This window comes from Melanostigma gelatinosum (genome assembly GCF_949748355.1).
Source record: "Melanostigma gelatinosum genome assembly, chromosome: 24".
Lineage (NCBI taxonomy): Eukaryota > Metazoa > Chordata > Actinopteri > Perciformes > Zoarcidae > Melanostigma > Melanostigma gelatinosum.
Window position 1 is genome coordinate 2,101,617 of NC_136657.1, and position 20,996 is coordinate 2,122,612.

General features: G+C 43.8%; 2 protein-coding genes across 3 annotated transcripts in view; both read right to left on the reverse strand.

The window, feature by feature from the left end:
* Positions 1 to 4,364: 4,364 nt before the first annotated feature.
* Positions 4,365 to 5,802, reverse strand: LOC306797450 (FERM, ARHGEF and pleckstrin domain-containing protein 1-like; the record flags this gene model as incomplete). Its single annotated transcript, XM_079296816.1, has 5 exons — positions 4,365 to 4,495; positions 4,770 to 4,921; positions 5,012 to 5,119; positions 5,315 to 5,473; positions 5,650 to 5,802. 5 exons carry the CDS (start codon positions 5,800 to 5,802, stop codon positions 4,420 to 4,422), a joined length of 648 nt encoding a protein of 215 aa, XP_079152942.1. The 3' UTR covers positions 4,365 to 4,419.
* Positions 5,803 to 7,774: 1,972 nt separating this feature from the next.
* Positions 7,775 to 20,996, reverse strand: part of hecw2b (HECT, C2 and WW domain containing E3 ubiquitin protein ligase 2b) — a 48,076-nt gene continuing 34,854 nt past the window's right edge. The window contains exons 9-30 of one of the 2 annotated variants that reach the window (XM_079296530.1): positions 19,325 to 20,220; positions 19,088 to 19,229; positions 18,542 to 18,700; positions 18,044 to 18,194; positions 17,816 to 17,919; positions 17,591 to 17,715; positions 16,839 to 17,024; positions 16,463 to 16,615; positions 16,285 to 16,387; positions 16,114 to 16,210; positions 15,877 to 15,960; positions 15,461 to 15,570; positions 15,183 to 15,303; positions 14,980 to 15,093; positions 14,502 to 14,654; positions 14,285 to 14,383; positions 13,881 to 14,010; positions 12,098 to 12,244; positions 11,745 to 11,859; positions 11,457 to 11,542; positions 11,062 to 11,174; positions 7,775 to 9,453 (exon numbers count right to left, since the gene is read on the reverse strand). In XM_079296530.1, the coding sequence (XP_079152656.1) occupies positions 9,342 to 9,453; positions 11,062 to 11,174; positions 11,457 to 11,542; positions 11,745 to 11,859; positions 12,098 to 12,244; positions 13,881 to 14,010; positions 14,285 to 14,383; positions 14,502 to 14,654; positions 14,980 to 15,093; positions 15,183 to 15,303; positions 15,461 to 15,570; positions 15,877 to 15,960; positions 16,114 to 16,210; positions 16,285 to 16,387; positions 16,463 to 16,615; positions 16,839 to 17,024; positions 17,591 to 17,715; positions 17,816 to 17,919; positions 18,044 to 18,194; positions 18,542 to 18,700; positions 19,088 to 19,229; positions 19,325 to 20,220 (3,500 nt within the window). In that variant the 3' untranslated portion in view covers positions 7,775 to 9,341. Of the gene's footprint in view, positions 9,454 to 11,061; positions 11,175 to 11,456; positions 11,543 to 11,744; positions 11,860 to 12,097; positions 12,245 to 13,880; positions 14,011 to 14,284; positions 14,384 to 14,501; positions 14,655 to 14,979; positions 15,094 to 15,182; positions 15,304 to 15,460; positions 15,571 to 15,876; positions 15,961 to 16,113; positions 16,211 to 16,284; positions 16,388 to 16,462; positions 16,616 to 16,814; positions 17,025 to 17,590; positions 17,716 to 17,815; positions 17,920 to 18,043; positions 18,195 to 18,541; positions 18,701 to 19,087; positions 19,230 to 19,324; positions 20,221 to 20,996 lie in introns of both variants that reach the window. The other variant, XM_079296529.1, reaches the window with a different exon arrangement.

The window sequence follows — 20,996 nt, forward strand, 5'->3', positions numbered from 1 at the left end:
CCATAGACGGCTAACACGAGTAGCCTTAGTTTGAGGACAAGCCTATATGATGAGGTCACAATGCACACAAGCGTGTACTAAATGAAACAATTGATGCAAAATGGCTCCATGCTGGTGGAGCCTGAGGTTGGATCTTGAGCTAATTATTTTTAGTGAAGGAAAAATAATTATTCCATGAATTAAGATAAAATATGAAGTGAAAATATCAAACTCACTATGCAGTAAATGAAGCACTGTTTACCCACCCACTCCCACAGACAATCAGACAGTCGGCAGCAATCACAGCACCATGTAGTTTTCATTAATATCTTGCTGTAGGCTAATACTAATATTTATGCCACTTGTTAAGTGTTCAAAAAGATGGACAGGAACAAGCTGGTAAAAAATGGAACCGTACAGATGTTTTATTTATTACTAGTGTAGATAAATATACCAGTATCGTATTTGTGGTATTGTATTGAATTCTGGTATCGTATCGTAAGTATTGTGTATCGTGATACTTATCAGTATTGTATCGAAGTCATCATTTTGGTATCGTGACAACCCTACTCTCTGTACGTACCTGTGGAACACTTGTGACTCCTGTTATTTGTCGCTGTCAATAAACATGTCCTGGTAGAAGCGAGTGAGACGTTGCCATTCATTGTTTCATTTCTGCCTTTTCAGTGGCTCAGCTTGTTTTGTGGGTGTGCACACAATAATATTTGAGCTGCTTTCAAAGGTATTTTACTTTATTTTGTTGAAAAGTACCTTAAGTTGATGCTTTAACATTTTAGTAGAGTGATGCAGTAGATGAAAAATAGATGTTTGGGACAATGTGACGCTAAAGCCATATAATGACAGATAGATATTGGTACATTTTGGAGGGATAATGTTGCTTTTAACTCTCATAAAGGGCAGTTTATCTGCTTCCACAATCAGAATCATTATTTAGGTTTGAACTTTTAGAAGAAAAACATGTCATTATAGCCTCATGTAAAATACTGGTATTTAAGCTCAAAATATGCTTGAATTGTACGACTTTTTTGTTTTAAATAACCGAAGGCAGTTTGTACAAGATGGAAGTGATACTGTAATACAGAGTGAGGTGAGTCATACCTTTGGGTCCCCGAGTTCAACATGCTGTGGTTTAAAGGGATGAAACTCCGGTGTGGACGGAGATCGTTTCTATTTGACAACTCTGCATCCAACTAGACACAGAGTAGTGAGGACAGGGCCTCAAATTGCTGGGGGATCGTTGTAACAGGCCCAACTGCGAGTGATTTCAAATCGGAAGCCGTGGGCCCACAAGAGAAGTCCTCTGCTCGAGTCGTTCAATTTACATTCATGTTTTATACATTTTGCTGATGTTCCCATCAGAAGTGACAGTTGTTGGGGTCTGGCGCCACCTCCTGGCTGGCTGAGCTCCTCACATGCTTTCCTTCCTCACACAGCTCTGACCTGGAGTCAGAGCAATGTCTGCCCAGATGACCACACCTCCCGGCTCCGGCCAAACCTGACACCAACTCTCCATTGGCCGAGAAAAGGCCCCCCACTGTTTGTGAGACCAGGTTTATAAACTCGAACACAGTTAGAATCTGTCTCTTCGCCCTGGACCTCGTCCTGGCTACATGAAGATCCAGCAGCCTCCCCCCCCCCCCCCCCCCCAAATTGCTGCATTTGGATGTATTTAACACCATTAGTCATTTATAAGTGAAATATGTAGTTTAGTACAGTGATTCGGCCCATGATTGGGCCGCGGCCCATGATTGGGCCGCGAAAAACTTTCAGTTTTGCACCTGTGGGCCGCGGGACCGCATAGGTTATCAATTGAAGACACCAGAGATATTACTGTTATCCATGAGACGCTCAGTTACAATACAGCTTCCCACCACCTGGTGGCGGTAATGCGTCAGTCAGTTGTTTAACAAGCTGCAATAAGCAGAAGAAGACACTCAGCTAGCCGCTAGCCTGTAGCGAAAGTTATGGATAAGTTATTAAAAAGAAAAAATGAAGACGACAGTGGTGCCATACCCCCCAAAAGTCTAAATGTGTGTGCAAGTACAACCCTGACTTTCTTAAGTACGGCTTTGTGAACGGAGGCAACGAGGCAGAGCCGAGTGCTCAGTGTGTGGAATGTGGGCTAATGCTATCAAACGAAGCACTGAAGCCTTCGAAACTAAAGCGACGCGTAGCGACGAAACATCCAACGCTCGTGGGAAAGCCTGTTGGGCTTCTTGTTGTGTATGCAGGTTTCCATACACATGATAATAAATGTCTTTGTGATCATCACATTGTATCATCTCATTTATTTAACAAGGGTTTTGCCTGTTCAACACCGGCATCCTCGATCCCCTCCCCTTCCGTTCCTACGGCTTGTTTGCGCATATACGTCACAATACATGTCCGTGTTTGGTATCCCAGCATGCCCAAAATCCTCATCTTTGCAAAGAAATCATCGATTGTCTTTCATTTCTTATGGTTTCTCCACAAAAGGAGCCCACACACACACTGTCCAAAGTCGCCATAACCGCTGCAAGTCGTATCTTGCAGCATTTAGACGGAAAAAGACACATTACAGACCCGACAACGTGCTAGCGGATGTTACCATGGAGCTACTGCCTTCAGAAAACGCTAGTACTTATAATACAAACCTTATTCTCCTCTTCCTTAAGCCGTCAACCAACGTTTGCGTAACTGAGCTATTCTCATTCTCGTTCGTGCGCTCGGTCGCAGCCATTAAGCACAGCAAGTCCGCAACTCACACACCATGTCTTCGACCTTATATACATAGTTTTTGCAATTTGCAAAGGCTAATAATAAAATGAAAATAATATAATATCAAAATATAAAGGGAGAAACACCTTTAGCGTGTCGGAATATCATTTGGTTACCATGTGTCCATTTGGGTCTCCAAATGTCCTTTTAGAGCTCCGCCTGGATCTCTTCATGGAAGAAACACTGTAGAATGGTCATACTTTGTCCAATCTTCTTCAAATTTGAGGCAGTTGTTCACTGATAGTGTAGTTACAGCCCTATACTGTCCTTTACCTGTACAGATACAGCCACCGGCAATTATTTATACTGAAAGATACTTTTTTATTTTATGCGGACAAAAATCTTAAATTTTTACTGACTCCAACGGCCCACTGCTCTGTTTCTGTATGACCTACAGGTTGTCTGACACTTTTGATGCATATAGTCAGAGTGGGCCCCGGGACACTTTGTACTTGAAAAGTTGGGCCCCGAGGTCAAAAAGGTTAAGAACCCCTGGTTTAGTACATGAGGAAATTCAAATGGTACACATGGTGCCCAAATGCACATTTTGGAAATCTCTCCTAAACTTTCTGTACTAAAATTTCTCACATTTTGTTCTGCTTCACTTTATCAAAGTGAAACTTTGCAGAGAGACTGTTCACATATGTGCTATGATTTGGGAGATGTTTTTAGGCTGGGGGCTGCATCATGTCAATGAAATAATAACAATGAAGTGGCTTTTTTTTCAGGCGAACCTGAAACTTTTCAATTTGAGCTGTGTGCCATGTTCATTTACTCTTAACTAGTAACTTATACACTGATATTTACACATCTGATCAAATCTCACAAGTGTTATGATTATTACAACACACAAATTATTCAAATAGACCTTGTGCTTGCAAAGATGCACTCTTTTGAGTATGGGTATGCAATTTTCGAGCAGAGGCCTAAAAATAGGGCTAGGGCTACAAGATCTTTTTAAACTCCAGCAGCACTGATAGGTTATCAGTTTTCCTTCCATTTCGATTTATTTGCAGTCTGGAAGCTTTCACTACCTTTCCTCATTTCACTTCCTTAATCATCTCATCTATGGACACTGACAATGGCACATCCTGTATAACACCTCTCAGCTTTGACACGCTCCGAGGAATATGACAGCTGATTCTTTCTCCATTCAAAGTTTCAGCTCCGAGGATCTTCTCTCGTTGCCTTTGATCTGTAGCAAAGATCAAAAGACGCCTGTTGCTTAAAAACTTGGCAAACTAAATCTTTCCTATTTCCTTCTCTATTTCTCTATTGCCTTTGTCAGTTTTAACGGGTGATAATGGGCCCCTTCATTCTTAAACGCAATCACAACTTTCCATTCAGTTGAGTCATCCTCCTTCCCCACACTTGATCTAGTAGCCTTCACTTTTTCACTTGCCAAACTCTCTTCCGGAGCGGCCTGAACTGCCGCTCCCCTTTCTGTTAGCTTCTTGCCATGCCATATTATCATTCCCACCATCTGAACTATCACCCATGATATCTGCATTCACGGTACAGTTGTTGCTCAACCACACAATTCTGTTCTCTTTTCGTACTCGACCACTTTTCCAACAAACTTTCTTTCTCTGGTCTCGTCGCACACTGATGACGTCCTCTTGCTCCTCTGCACTTGTGCGCTCTGAAGTCTCTGCAGGTTCATCAGTAAAGGTCTTTCCTGGTGCTCGGCAGGGAGCGGCTGGCAGAGCAGGTGGCACTGCGGATCACCTCCATCCACCTGGAGACGAGACACATATATTACTGAAGTGCTTACAACAGGATATGGATATTTGAGTGCTAAAATACAGGCACAAATATTTTTGTATTATTTCAACAGGTGGGTAACCAAAGTTTCGGTACAATGCTGTGCCATTAAGATGCGAAAAACAAGCTTTTGTCCGATTGTTACAAACATAAACCTTCCTTTCCTGACATAGCTCAATCAAACTGGAAGAAAAGAAAATTCTGTGTTCTGTTGATTTGAAACGGTCACTGTATAATATAACGGCGACCTTTCAAAGGTGTACTCGCTCTCTGATCTGAAGTAGTAGACGTGGGATTTGAAGTGGAGTTTGAAGACGTAGTCTTTGTGGATGTTCTCCGACTCGGACGGGACGGTGACGGAGTAGCCCAGCAGAGGAAGGCTGGCCAGAGGGTAGTCATCCTGTGAAGAGACGAGCCAGAAGTCATCTTTATGCATCGACATGTTACGACCAGACACTTTTTATTTTCACCGTATCTCTATGCGTCTAACCTGGTGTGACTTGTAGAAGAAGAGGCTGAAGTTGGTGAAGACCACCCAGAGTTTCTGCCAGCCGTTACTGTTCTTAAACTTCCTCAGCAGGTTCCCTGACAGCTGGTTCTGGAAGAGAAAGTGAGTCAACAAAAGACACGCAAGGCCAAATAAAGTGACACCGATTCCATAATAGTGTTAGAAACGGGGGGGGGGGAATGTAGTTCTCTCTATTAATCACAAGCTTCTTCTTCTGGACTTGAGAGGAAAACCAGGTGTGTGATGTGTGGAGAGAAGACGATTAAAGCGACGCGGGGCCGGTACCTCCACGGCGACACTAAAGTCCACCATGGACACGCTGGTGTTGCGATGCCAGCAGACGTGCACGGTGGTGTTGCTGCGGTGACCCTGGCGCTCCAGAGACGAGCGCGAGCCGCAGAGCTCCTCCTCCGACTCCAGCTCGGCTCCTCCGTCCTCCGACAGCTCTGGGGAACGATGGAGAGGTGAAACGTGCCGGTTAGAAGAAAGAAACTGATGTCACTGGGTAGAATCTATGACACGTAAACTGTCCACCATTTCAAAAGCCGATGTGCACACAAGTCAGACATGTCCTCATGATGACAATAAAAAGGCTGAATCCCATGAAATCCCGAAGAAACCAGCTCTGCCACATCCTGAGGTCTGTTCAGTTCGTACTGGCTGATGCTCCGGATCTTAACTGGTTGCAGCCGCTGCTGGAAATTGCCACTGGACACTTGATCCAGAAATACTTCGCTCTTCGACACCAAAATGTCCAGCCCCTGCAGCTCCATGCATGCTCTACGAATCACAGGCACGCACCTTGACTAACGTGTACAGTGCGTCCCGTGATTGGCCAGAGAGAGGGAGGTGACAGCCTGACCCCTCTACTACCAGCTCTTACTGTACAAGGTCGCAATACTGACAACTTTTTTTTTTATCATTAGTAACATGCTAACAACAGCGAGCTTAAGCATTTGTTTCTTTACTTTGGCAGTGTTCCGGAGCTTGTCATCACGAGGTGGGCTGTGAGGAACCCTGATATGATTCTGTTTGTTACCAGATGTGTCTACTCTATGCTGTCCAGTGAATAAACGGTTGGTTGGAGCCAAAGGGATATCAAGTGTGCCTGAATTAAAACATGTGTTTCGTGATTGTGTTTTTCATACTTTATAAATGATGGATTCCCCATTTGTAAATGAAGTATATAATATATATATATATAAATAAATAAATATGTATGTATATATATATGTATGTATATATATATGTATGTATATATATATTATATATATATTATATACATTATATATATATAGTATATATATAATTATTAAGGAGTTGTAGATGATTAAGAAGTTATTTAGATGTACATTTTTCATGCATTTATATATATATATAATGATTTAGACATGCACTAATGGTTGGGGACTATGTTAATATGCTTTATAAACAAGTATTAATACTGCAATTCATGATTAATTCAGGTAGTTACTAGTCATTCGTTGTGTGTTGACGTGTGACTCTCAGGAGCAAAGTATTCTTTAGAATTGAAAATAGAACATATGACAGTATATGTTCTGTGTTCTAAAAAAAAAGACGAGACAAAAACGTAAATTTCATTTGATCTTGCTTTGTTTTGCTCATATGAGTGAAGTGACATGGAAAGAAGAAGCTTGCATAGAGCAAAAACATTTCATATTAGGAGCCAAGTGCTGAACAAACGTTCATATTCAAAAGTGAGGTGGACTGTACAGAAAGAGTGGTTGTTTGGACGTGAGGCAGCCAGTTCAGGCTCAAAACTTTGGTACATTCTGGTGAGACTGACAAAGGGCAGTGATGGGAATAATACATTTTCATTACCAAAATGAAATTATTTGATCCCAATTGAATTAAACTGAATTTGCACATGAAATAATATTTTGCAATCTGAGTGTGTACATTCATTAAAAGTGTAAACAAGAAAAACAGTAGGTCCTTGACTTAATCAAAATCAGTTTTCATATCTCAGGGTCATTTTCTGTGAGTACATAATAACTGAACTTAAAATAGCATCTTAAAATCGAATTACCTTATTGTGTTTCTCACACCAGCAGCTGTAGTGGGGCTTGGAGATATAGTTTTTGGTTCTGATATGGGTGTGCGTGGCAGGATCTAGGGAGGCACAGTGGGGGTGGACAGCTGATCTGTCCAAACTGAACCAAGTAAGAAATACAGAGACAATCCGTAACTGATAACGCCCAATAATCAGAGCCAGTCCATTATTGTTACGCGAGCATAAAAAGATACATTGCAGGCTGCAACTGAGCTGATACGTTCATCCCTTCATTTTAGCCATGCTAGTGACGTGGATGAAGGGAGAGCAATGTCTGTTGGTTAACCACTTTAGTTCAGCCTGAAACATCTCAATAACTATTGCAAAGTTACAAAGTACATTTAGTCAAGTACAATTTTAGGTATTTGTACTTGAACTTGAGTATTTTAATTTTCTGTTCCTTTATACTTCAGATACTGCACCCTATCACTGCATGTAAAGTTAAGTTACTGTTTATTTTGCGTATTTGCAAAGTATACCAAATATCCATCCATCCATTATCTGTAACTGTTTATCCTGTTAAGAGAGCTCGCTGGGGGACTGGAGCCGATCAATACCAACTGTAATTAACTCCAGCAGTAGTCGAAATAGTGAAGACTAAAATGAGATAAAATTAGCCCCCCCCCCCCCCCCCCCCTAACTGAAACATTACAATGATTTACATATGCACGAATCACAAATTGTAATCCAATTGCTAATTGATGCGAATACTGTTTTTTCATGCATGTAACAGCTATGTGTGTAACTGGGATTCAAATGAAATATGGCCGATTGCACAGCAGCGGTAAAGGTAGAATTATTGTCAGATTAGGCAGCATTAACTGGCTGGGACACATTTGGTTCTCGCTGATGAGGGGCCTACCAGATCCGATGATCATGGATTCATCTTCAGTCATTTTCATGCATTGACATTCGAAAACGTCCCTGCAATAGAACAACCCGGCCCCTTTTAGAGGCCTCGTATGCAACAACCGTCACTTTGCAAAAAAATAAACGATCATGATATATTTTTAAAAGAGTAAAAAGAAATCAACATATAGACACATTGCATTTGTAGAAGTGTTTCTGCTGCGTGCTGGTGCCACACAGAGCTGGTGACCTTTTTGGTTTTTTCCATCCCTGCCTCTCAGACCGCCACTGCCACCACCCTCCCATGCCACCCAGCCAGACTTATTACCTCCCCAATGTTCTCGATCCGCCACTGGTAGATGACACTTCATTTAGATTGCCTATTTGGATGTACAGTCTTCTTTCAATCTGCGCCTCTTGAGTGTAGACTACTTTTAACGAACTTTGAAAAATGGACATGGATCAAAGAGAAACAATCAAGTACATTCCAAATAAATGGATATGATTATAAAAGTGCGTGTTACTTTCTTACCATCACAACAATTACTCATTAAGTGATGGCCAAATATTTGTTTTGCCAGTTGATCCAAATCTGGTACAAAATCACTTCCCACACAATCTACATGATAAAGTGGGTTACATTCAAATCACAACATGTCACTGCCACATCATTAGAAAATCACTTTTTCTTGTCGATGAAAATACTGTAAAATACCAAAGCTTCTGTCTGGAGACCAAAATTTGCTGTAGAAGTTCAGGGGAAAATTCCAAAAACCTTACCAAATGTTATATCAGGCAGTCCTCGAATGGCTTTGAGAATTAATTGCGTGAGTGGTTATTATTACAGGCCAGAAAGAGACACTGTACTGCAAGGAACACAGTTCTGGACAGGCCGTATATCTGAGGTCCGCTGAGTCCACTGAGCTTTTACAGTGGAGGCAGTAGTTGCTTCTTCTTTGATGCGTACTCCTGTTATCAAAGAGAAAGTGAAAAAAAACTCATCCCGGTCTCAGATTGGTCAAATCCCAACAGTCAATATTTCTGGTCCCAAAAGGCGGTGTGGCTCTTCATTCGTCACATCACAGGGTGTGTTACTAAGCAGGTGGGAAATGTGTGCAGGTGCAAGAAAAACCAAGTGTTTACCTCTGTACATGGGACATTGCAAAAGGTCGGAGTGCAGCTTCAAAGGTCTTATCAGCCTCCGTTATAAATGATAATCCAGTATAAATTAAACACAAACCAGAAATTGGACTTTAAATCCAGCTTTTTGCACCTTTGTGATAGACCACCATCACATAGGCTACCTCTCTTCTTATGATGACCACTCGACACTTCTACACTTGAGGTGACTGAGGCAAGCTGAAATTTGTGCCGGTGGTCAGACGAGAATCATTCCAGCCCAAAGGTGCTGGTCTCCTCCACGGCTGTCAGCATCTTCTCATACAGCATTGAGAAGGATGGGTAAGGTGGCAGGTCCAGCCGATTGAAACAGGTATGGGCTCTGGAGAGAGATCACAGGGATATCACGCCCTTGCCAAAATCTTTCCCATACGCATTTTTTTTTTCTTTTTTAAAAGACAGGTATCTACCTAGGGATTAAGGGTTAGTCGTAGTTCTTCCAATAAAATGCCATTGAGAATATAAACGGGCCATTTTTGACACATGTGCATTTTAAATGTAATAATAATAATAATAACAATAAGTGTTTGTCATATTCAAAAACAACTTGGTTAAGGAATTCTTTCAATATTGAGTAATAATATGCAAAAATGTCAAACAAAATCACGAGCTTGTGTTGCTCTGGACCCATTTATTACATCAGAGGGTTAATCATTGTTGAGTACATTTTTGGCTTTTTTAATTTTGTCTTTGTCAAATAATTGGTGAAGATGAAGTTTGAGCCAGCTCAGCATATAACCTGGAAAACAGCTTGCCTGGCTGTATTAAACAGGAACAAAAATCACCTCCCAGCATCTTTAAAGCTCACAAATAATATATACAAATATAACTCCAGCCAGTACAGAACCAGCACCGTTTAATCAGCACAAGAACGTAAGTGCAAAAACAACAATTCCAATAAATAGCCCACCACAACCTCCTTAACGTAACAGTATATAAGAACGGACTGTTACCTTCTTTCTAAATCATAAAAAAAAAGCAACAGAGCCTAACAATAAAATCGGACCAATGAGAGAACAGTTTGCTCGCGCGTGGCGTTTGTTTACAAGATTTAGTCCGCTGTTAAATGTTGCAGTGTGAACACAAACCGAACAAAGGAGCAACTGCAACATTGTATCATATTAATCCCTGAATCAGAACAAAGCAAACGAACTAAAGGTGTGAAAACGCCCTGAAACACTGCAACAAAGTTTCAATAACTTTCAGTGACACAAGGCGTCACTTTTAAAGAGCAATCAGGATGGCGAGGACACACGCACAGGCTCAGAGGCAGATTATCACATTTAATTTACAATTAATGAGCGACTAATGAAGCCAGGATGTCTTCGGACAAAGCATCGATGCAGCGACACAGTGTTGTTGGACACCGGGATCATGTCCAACTTTTTTGCTTCTTTCTCTCCAATCATACATTCCACCATCTCTCTGGCAGCTGGCAAGCTCACGTCTTCGGCGATTGTGTGCGGTAGCCCCTTTCTCGCTATTCTGTAACCAGAAGATGTTGCTGAATGCATGAAGTTCGCTGTTAGCTGACGCTAGCTGCACAAGCTAGGCTGGCTAGTGTGTACGACTGGCGGCAGGCGCAAGACTGCCGGAAGGAGCTCAAGTGCATTTATTAAATTGTACGTTTTTAATTTTAAATCTTACAAAGGGAATTTTTATAATTCATGTTTTTATTTTGTGAAAAATCCCACTTTTTAAATTAAAATTACATTTTTTTAAATATTTAATATTATTACACCATCAGACGCCATTACACTTTTCCTCTCGCGCACCCCCTAGAGGCAGCTCGCGCGCCACACTTTGGGAATACCCTGCTCTAGCCGTATTTAATTGTTTTCAAATAAATTCAGACTCTGAAATCACAGTAAAAATGACGAGGGCATGAAATCATGACCATATTCAAACCCTTAATGAGCTTCGTGTTCACCTGGGCAATGCGCTGACCTTCCCCCACTTCTCCACACAGAACCTGCGGGGTCCGTTGCTGCCTCGCAGAGCAGCAAAGCCCTCGTAAGGAATACTGGATGTCCCGGTCACAAACTGAAGCAGGACAGAGAAGGAAAACAAGATGAGGGAAAACATCGCTGTTGCACCTTACCTCAAAGGTTTAGTAAATACCAATCCTCTTTCTGTTTCTCCATCACACACACACACACACACACACACACACACACACACACACACACACACACACACACACACACACACACACACACACACACACACACACACACACACACACACACACACACACACACACACACACACACACACACACACACACACACACACACACACACACACACACACACACACACACACCTGCAGAAGCCGTAGTCTCTGCTCATTGTTGAACCTCTCCACTGCTGCCCAGAACCACCGGATTACGATGTGGTTGTCGTGGTAACCTACAAATAACACATCATGTCATGTAACTATGGCGATGGCTCATGATGACTGAAGATGGCGCCTTTAAGCTAAATGTTGAGATTCTCTTTTTTACTTGAAAATGTTATCTTCTTCCTCATTATTTTAATGATTTTAACAAAATAATAAATAACGAAATAAGACTTAAAGGTTTAAAATGAACTTTGGACTGTTCTTCCGTACCTCCTCTGTACTCGGTGTTATTCCTCCAGTCTGATAAGTCAATTTCAGCTGTGCCAGCGATCACCAGCTCCAGTTCCCTTGCGTCAAACACTGATACCAGCCTGGCATCCACCACCTAGAAAACACACACACACACACACACACACACACACACACACACACACACGCACACGCACACGCACACGCACACGCACACACAGACTTAGAGCCAGGCTTAAAGCAAAAGAAATTAGTAAACATTTTAAGAATACGGTTCAACTTGTATTGTTAGTGCCAGGCGTAAGAGAAAAGCAATCATGTCAAAGTATAGGAACTTAGATTCTTAGAAGAGAGCATGTCAAACCAATCCATACCTCGTAGAAACCTCTGACCAGGCTGTCGGTCTGCTGCACCACTCCTCTCTCTATCCTCCACTTCACCATCCGCTCAATGTATTCTTTTTTGTTCTTCTCCGACACTGGGATGTTGGCGCCGCCGGGCTTCAGTTCCCTCTCTGTTATCTGTAGGAAGCACACAGGCAGAAGAAAGTACAGATTATCTGGCCTCTACACGCTGACTCAACACCTGATATTTAAACAGCTGATAGAGAAAACATGCATGCATGGTGAACACAAACCTATAATCTTCGAATGCCCATAACTGTCCTGCAGAACAAGTGTCCATACCAGCATTTGCAACAGCTGCCTACACTGTTAAGCAGTGGCGGCTGGTCAATAGAGGGCCACGGGGCCTGGCCCCACCATGAGCCACAAAAAAAAAAAAAAAAAAATTATAATAATCATAAATTATACAAATTGTCAATATTTGTGTTTTTGAACTGTGGAATGTACCCAGTAATGTGTGTAAAATATGATATCTGCGCAAAATATATGCTTTTCCTGCTCGTCCTCTCTGTCTGTGTGCACGACACTCTGAGAACGCGCAGCTTGGGGGGTCTAATCGTTTTGGCCCAAAAGAGGCGGGTCTATGAAGCAGTTTAGCCAATTGCTGATTCAAGATATAAATGAGTGACATACAATTTAGCCAATCAGCGCCCTCAAATAGATTCAGCTTGGGGCCAGAACGATCAGGCCCATAGCTGCGCGTTCTCGTCAGGAGAAGTCTCTACAGGCGAGCGCCAGCGCGAGCACTCCTCCTCCAAGACCCGTTTGAGAGGAGAACTTTGACGGAGATTCTGCAGCCAAAGAGCTGATATCAGATCAGCCTGACCTCACAATCAGACAGCAGACTCGCGGGAAAGGGAAGCAGTACATGCGAAGCTTCTGTACTAGCTGTACACCAGACAGGTTTGGCTAGCTGGATGATGTCATGCTAATCATTTATTTAGCTTTTTAAAACAACGGGGACGGATCCAGCACGGACAGTTACGGGAGTGAGGGATGAGGAGGTAAGGAAACATGCGAACACCAGGGTAGGGAGTGAGGGATGAGGAGGTAAGGAAACACCAGGACACACATGAGAACTCTGTCAAGCTACATATCAGACAAAGTGAACATCTTTTCTTCTACATAGCTGTCCTCAGTCTCATCTGCTTAACTTGGTCATGGAGGCATCAACATGTAACAGAGATGTTAAATTAACAGTGAAAGCTCATCATAGCTTAATTTAACATCAGTATTCATAATTACACTTCATGTTTACTTCTCCTGATCTTTACCTCCTATAACAAGGTCCATAGGGGCATCTCAACAAATGAACATGTTATATTATATTATATAAGTGTTATTTACTGATTGTTTTCGTGTTGGAATACATGTTAAATATTTAACTGCCAAGTAATAATGCGTGTTTGATACTTACACTTTTTTTGCATGAAATCATACTGGGATGTTCGCTGAAATTGATAGGATGGCCCTACCTAGAACATGTTCCACCAGCCGCCACTGCTGTTAAGTAAAGTGTTTTAGAGGTGGAGAGAAAATGTTGCGAATAGTTTAGCTTCTTTAGCAGAAGCCTAAACTATTACACTTTTCCTAGACATCTCTCATATAGTTTAGCCTAATAGCAACATTGTCTCTGAAGCCTTTTCTGAACTTAGCCACCAACTAACACCGTGATGTAATCATGATGTCGGTAATGAACGGGTCTGTGGTTGTGTTTGTGTGTGTGCGTGCTGTTTAACACTCAGAAGCTAACCTGTCCGAACACCTCCTCATTGACGGTGAAGGTGAGGTCCAGCATGTCTTCTATGTCGTTGTCCTTCATCCACTGAAGGGACTGGTGAAACTCCTCATCCAGGTACTCCAGGTCACTCAGGTCACAGGGACTACATGGTGAGAAATGCAAGTGAGAGAGTGTGTGTGAGAGCTGTAGCATTAAACACACATTGGCTCAGGAAGAGACGCAAACAGGAAAAGGAAGAGAATACTCTAATGGCATCATAGCGTCGTTTTCTGAGCATCAGCGACTTTTTTCAAATTGTGCCAACGATAACAGAATGTATGTGGCCAGCGTCTTTTTTCATGAGTGCTCCGCACTTGTTGTATGTCTGCTTTGCATATTGTTTGCATCTGTGCTTTGAATACACATACTGTACGTACATGCGCAGTAGGCCTTTATAGAAGGGTCTGGTGAAGAAGGCATCCAGCAGGTACTGGTGGATCAGAGCCAAGCCCAGAATACGACCACTGAACCGGAACCTGAAACACACACACACACACACACATTAACAAAGTTAAAGTAATCAGGATACTAAAGATCATATCTGAGCTTCATTGGCTGTTATATATGTGTGTGTGTGTGTACAGTAAACATCACCATTCGTGGTGATTGTCTACAAAAGCAGACATTGGGCTGATCTGGACGGTGTAAGTGTCGTTTGCAGAGTACTCAAAGAGACCATAGTAAGGGTTGAACAGCTCCCTGGAAACCAAGAAGAAGAACTCTCTGGAAGGCCCGCTGTAGTCCAACCTACAACATACATATTCAGATATCAGTTACTGAATACATTACCATACATGCCCATTGTGGAATTCCATCATGTCTATAGATATATATGCTCTATGTTCGAGTAATTGAGAACATTATTTGCTGAGCTGGTCATAAAAGTTCTATCCAGACCAGGACCGGATTATTTGGAGTCTATTATTTGGAATATATATATATATATATATATATATATATATATATATATATATATATATATATATATATATATATATATAACATGTCTCCCCACCAATCTTGACACCAAAGCTACGGCCTCGTATTCCTCCCCCCCCCCCCACGTACTCACCCCTCCTCCCCGACAAAGCTGACATAGAGCTTGCTGCGCTGCAGGTCTTTACGGGAATAGCACATGATCTGGTTGAAGGCATCTTCCAGCAGATGGTCACGACGGATGATCAACCTGAGACACAAACACAAGCAAGCAATGAGCGGACAGACGGACACATCCACAAAGAAACGTCTCTCTTCATAAGAACACATTCCACCTACTTTAGCTTGCCCGGTCCTTGGCCGTAGCCTTTCGTTTCCAGTTTCCTGTAGAAGTTGCGCAGTTTGGCCTCAAAGTCTCTCTTATAGGGTGCTGGGGCTCTGGCGTTGGCCCTCTGAGTACCTACAGGTCGAGAGAAAGAGGAGAGTTGTATACTGTGCTGCATGGCATGGGAAACCAATGGATTGCAAATACACATGCATCCAAGCAGTTCCAAGCTGTAGCTAAACAAGATTCTATTCTATGCTCAGCACACTTCTTCTTCTTCTCAGTTACTTACCAGGCGAGTTCTGTGGGGAGGCGACAGGGGATCCCCGAGGTGACTGGCAGTAGCTGGGGTGAAGTAAGGCATGAGGAGGCACGTAGGACATCACTTCATCTTCAAACAGACTGCAGAGGAGAGAGAGGATGAGAGATGAAGCGAGGAAGAAACTGATTGAGTAGAGTGACTTAAGTTGAAAGAAAGAGAGAGAGGAAGGATACACATTAGGGAGGAAGCCAGGAAGTAAAGAGGAAGGTGATACATAGCTGATACAATTAGACGTGTGAGGGAGATAGACAAAGGAAGTATATAAAAGAGAGAAAGAGAGCGGGGCAAAAAAACTAGGAGTGAAATAAGGAAGCAAACATCAGGGAGGGGTGTAGACACTAAGGGAAGGGAAGAAGGAGGGAAGGGAGGAAGGAAGCAGGTCTCACCTTAGTAGCATGACAAGATCAGCATCACCTGACAGCCTGGCCAATCCTGACCCTCCATCTGTGCGTATGAGCTGCACCTTCTCCCTAATGTCACATTAATATCACACTGAGACAGATGCTGAGGGCTTGAGCTTTGCTTGTTATGGAAGCTACACCAACATCTATACTTATGGTACCAAAGAGGAAGAGTCGGTGTTTTGGGTATAGCTTGTCTGTGTTAGTATGTTAGCCATATACCTGAGTGGATGGTTCCGGTTGAAGTCAGGCTGTCTTTCCTGCAGAATCTCAAAGATGTTTGGTTGTCGAAGAAACGCCACAATCTTCTCGTTGTAAGCTGGAGGAAAAGCAGACGCATCCATGTAGGTCGTCTGCGATCATTTCTGAAGGCCTGTGTGCGTTTGTACTCACCCACTGGCACAACGTCTTGGCACTGCCCCCTGTTGGCAGAGGTGAAGGTGCTGGAAGGCCGCGGCAGGACGGGTGGGCCGGCGTGACGGGAGTCTTCACCAACCTACAGAGGGAGGGGAGAATATTATAGTTTCTACCTCCTCATACTGCTGTAAACTGCGGGATGTTTGGATCTCACCAGTCGCCTCGGGCTGACCTCCCCGGCGCTGTGGCTGCGTTGGCGAGTCAGGTGTTGCCGGTGGGCCAGGAGGCTCGGGGGCCGAGTGCTCTGGAGAGGAAGCCGGGGGTCGATGAAGGTGGTGGCGCGGCAGTTATGGTCCACGAAGAAAGACTGAATATGTACACACAACATGAGGCTGTCAGTCAAGCATCAATTTCACAGTGGAGACGATCCCCAGTCATAGTGTAGACCTATTCAACAATATATGCAAATGTTGAGCATATGTATCTGTGCTGTATCTTGAACTGAATTTAAACACCGACTGTATCCACAACCCTTAACCCTCGAGTTAGAAGACTTTGAGACGCACTGGTTGATATGGGTGTCGCCCCACCTTGCCGGTATGGTCGTGCTTCATCTCCCAGCCTCTCGGCAGCTCCAGCTGTTTGTTGGCGAACAAGTTGAGGAAGGCCACCAGGTCCCTGTTGTGCTGGTAGCGCTCAAAGTGGTGACCGTCCCGACGAACCTTACTGATCATGTGCTTCAGACACGTGTTGGTGGTGAACATACGGTAGGCACTCTAGGCACGCAAAGGGAAGCAGGGGAGAATTTATAGAGGAAAGGGAAGAAGAAAAAAGAAAGAAGAGGGGAAACACACAAGTTGTCTTGTGAAGTCATCCCACTGTGATACTGTGAAATTATTTACCATTTTTACATTGTGTTTTGGTTTTAATGAGTAAAAGACTGCCTGAAAATGATCGGTGTGGGGAGGGGGGCTGAATTCATCGGGTCAACGTCTGGTTTATTATTAAATACCTGCATTTTCATCAGCCTCAGTTGTAGTTTGTGTTCGGTGTTAATTAGCACATTGTAGCGTGCTAATTCTCGAGTAAGATTAGAGGTGCTGGTAGGTGGATTTTGTTACCTTTGGACACAGCCAGTCTTTATGCTGGACTAAGCTCCCCCTTTTCTGACCCCCATAATAATTTCCGTACAGTCCCTTAATGAGTGTGTGGTCAACAGACTTTGCTGTTCCTGAAACAAACAGCAGAGTGTGTGACCTATGAGATGGATGTAGGGGCAAAAAGCAAATCGATTGGTTGAGGAGAGAGAGATGAGAGAAAAGAGGAAAAAGACTGCCCGTACAGGGTTGGAATGCAGCACAGTGAAGAAGTCGGGGCTGGTGAGGAACTTGGCGCTGGGGGACTGAAGCAGCAGAGTGAGGCGAGACCTGGGACTGGACTGAGCCACACTGGTGTCCCTACGCAGCTCTGCAACACACACACACACAAAGTCAGATCAAACTAATCAGGTCTCCAGGACATGCTTTGCAGACTGCATAGACAGTAGTGCAGTACATGAGAGGATTACCTGGTATAGAAGGTTGCATGTCAGTCTCATCTGTCAGCAGCTCATTGGCTGGCTGCTCCTCTGGTCTGCTGTCATTGGTTATCGTCCTACGTATACTCTGATACCTGGAACGGTGTGTGTGTTTGTGTTAGCTGCCATGATGACAGTTGAAGTCATCAAGGTAATGGCAAAACTGTTCAGATTCAAATACTGTTGTTTTCCTTGCTTTCACAGTTTGAGTGGTCTGACCTGCGGTTCAGCTGCTCCATCTGCTGTATGGAGCTGGACCTCTGGAGGGTCTGCGGGGCGGGGGGAGCGGTGGGACGCTGCCAGGTTGTGGTCCTGTTCACATGGTCCACGTAAAAGATCCTACCATGGCTGTCAATACGAGCCTCCCAGTCTGGATCACACACACACACACACACCGAGCTAAATAAATAAAATTGAATTGTATTGAAGAGACAACTGCTGCAGCAGAGAGTGTAAAATATTGACGTGAAAATTGAATGATTAATATTCTTGATTCTCTCAATATGAACTATTAAGAAGACCTCCAGTGAGGCTACTACACTATTACTGCTCAGTCACGCCTAATAGAGGAGTAAAGCTGTACAGGAGGTAAGCATGTGTGGAGGTGTTGCAATATTTTCCCTTGTAAAGAAAATGAATAATATGTAATTTATTAAAAAAATTCACCTGAAAAATAGAGCAAAAAAAAAAACCAGCCATAGCCATCGTGTATCTCACCTGCTTCTCTCTCCACAACTGTCCCATTCGGACTGCCTCTGGCCCCACAAACCTCCTGGTTTTGGGCTGTGCCTCCGGAGGCCTGCATGGACTGCCTCCTCCTCCACACCTCCCCGTCCTCCTGCTCCTCCCGAGCGCCTCTCTCACTGGCTGTCGCTCCTGTAATTAACAAGTTGTTTTAGTGCAACCAAGTGGTTCCAGCGGCGTTGCCAGGTCATTTTGCCGGGGCTTACATTTTTGAGTTGTTGTAGGAAACCTATATTATATATTGTAGTATGCGCTCCAAATAACACAGGAAAGAAGTATTAGCAGTATGGGTAAATACTCAAACCCCACCACACTACACAACATGAACTGCATCGGGGGAAAGCGTGTGTCGGCTCCACCCCCGCTCACCGTCTTTGCCCATTTTTGTATTAGCCTGGAGTTGGGCGGAGTCGGGCACTGCTAAAAAGTCGACGACCAGAGTTTGACTCATTTTATATTGTATTTTAATAATATTGTCGGAAATATTGTTGCCCATAAACAGCAACATTTACCACTTACCAACGTCAGAAGTCCCTCCTCCTTGGGTAGCTATGATGCTGCTCACAGGAGCAGCTGCTTCAACTGGTCCATTGGCCTCGCTGCTCAATGACTCCCCTTCCTCCTCCGCCTTCGGAGCCACTTCTTTTCTTGTCTCCACCTCCTGTGGACAGGAGAGGGGAAAACATGAGCAGAGAAGAGATTTTTTAAAAAAACTCAACAATTGACATCCAAGACAACCAAACTACAGCTGCTCACCGGAATGGGTGAAAGTGGAGCAAGTGAGGGAGTGCAGGGTACCTCCTGGTTTGCCCCCGTCCTGCTGCTCTTCTCCTGACAGGTACATTCCTCCACGGGCTCAACCGGCCCAGCTGCTGCTGCTTGTACATCAGTCCCTGATGCCTGAGATGAGCAAGAAGCTGTCAGAATGTCTCCAGTGACGTGTGCAGCCTCTGCTGACGCTCCAGCAACCCCTCCGGTCCCAGCTGCTGTCTCAGCAGCTGTTGATGTTCCTGTCTGTGCTTCTGCAGCTTCATCTCCAGGTTCGGCATCTGCAGGTTCAGTTCCAGGCTGAGCCCTGGCAGAAGAACCTGCTTCTGGCCCAGTTGCAGCTCCGCTCTGCCCCTGTGGCTCTCCTTTTGAACCCTCATTCCCCTGTCGAGACTCAGATGTAGCCCACCTACTCGATAAGGCTAAGTCTGTGCTGTGCTGTGTCCTTGTCTCCTGGGATTGCTCCCTGTGCTGCCCCGCCGTCTCCTCATCCTCATCGGAGTCTATGTGCAGCATGGCATTGAGCCGCGTGTCTGTTGGAAAGCTGGAGCGGAGTTTCGGCGAAGGCCCCGCGAAAGGTCGGTCCCCGGGGCTCCTCGGAGCCTCGATGGTGTCCAGGTAGTCGTTGAGCGATACCTGCCGGTGGGTGTGACAGCCCAGAGCCACAGCAAGCAGATCCTCCTCTCCCATCTGCCCAGGCTCCTGCCAAATGCTGTCATCTCCATAGTAACCATTGACTAACACGGAGCCTTCGTCGGGGCCTGTCGGGGAAGGTCTGTATGTGACGCGTGAAGAGGATTGGTGAGGGAGGTCTTCGTCGTCTGAGGGACTTCCAGGGTCACCGTTCACTGCACTTAGGATGGCTCCCACAGCCTCTGGGGATGCTGTGGGAGAAGGAGAGGATGGAGAAATGAAGATTGGGGATAAGCACAGTCCCGTGGGAGTCATGTGGTAGAAAACAAATGTTGGCCATGGAAACCCGTGCACAGTTTAAAGTCTTCAATGTACTCACAATACATTTCCATGTCAAATGTAGAGTAACCAGTCAAAGAGCTGCTTCTAACTGTTTAAGTATCTCATAATTTTGACTTTCTATTTCATAATTTTGACTTTCAATCTCATCTTTTTGACTTTCAATCTCATAATTTTGACTTTCAATCTCATAATTTTGACTGTCAATCTCATAATTGTTGGAATGCTGTTAAGCATTCAAACTATTGTTATCCTGTTTCTTTATTCCACTATTTCTTCCGTCCCCCGTTTCGTCGCAACGCTTCTTCTTCTTCATTTTTTAAGCTACAGAAACCGTTCAACTATCAAAATGTTCAGCTCCTTCAGCTCATCTCTGCTATGACTTTTATGAGCTTTTAGCAACTTTTTTTTGAATGGGTTTCTATGGAGAAGATTTTCAAATCCTCTTAAACTTCTTCAACTTTCAAATCCTTCAACTTCCTCATACTTTCAGCTACAGACACCATTTCAACTTTCAAATGTTGAGAAAACCCTCAACTATTGCCAACATGATTCAGCTTTTTGATATCTTTTAAACTTTTTGAACTGCAGCAATTTAACCTTTATGATTTTTCAGCCCTTTTCTGACTTTATAATGGGTGTGTATTGCGCAGCTTAGAGTGCGTGATGTCACCACTAGAGTGAAAAG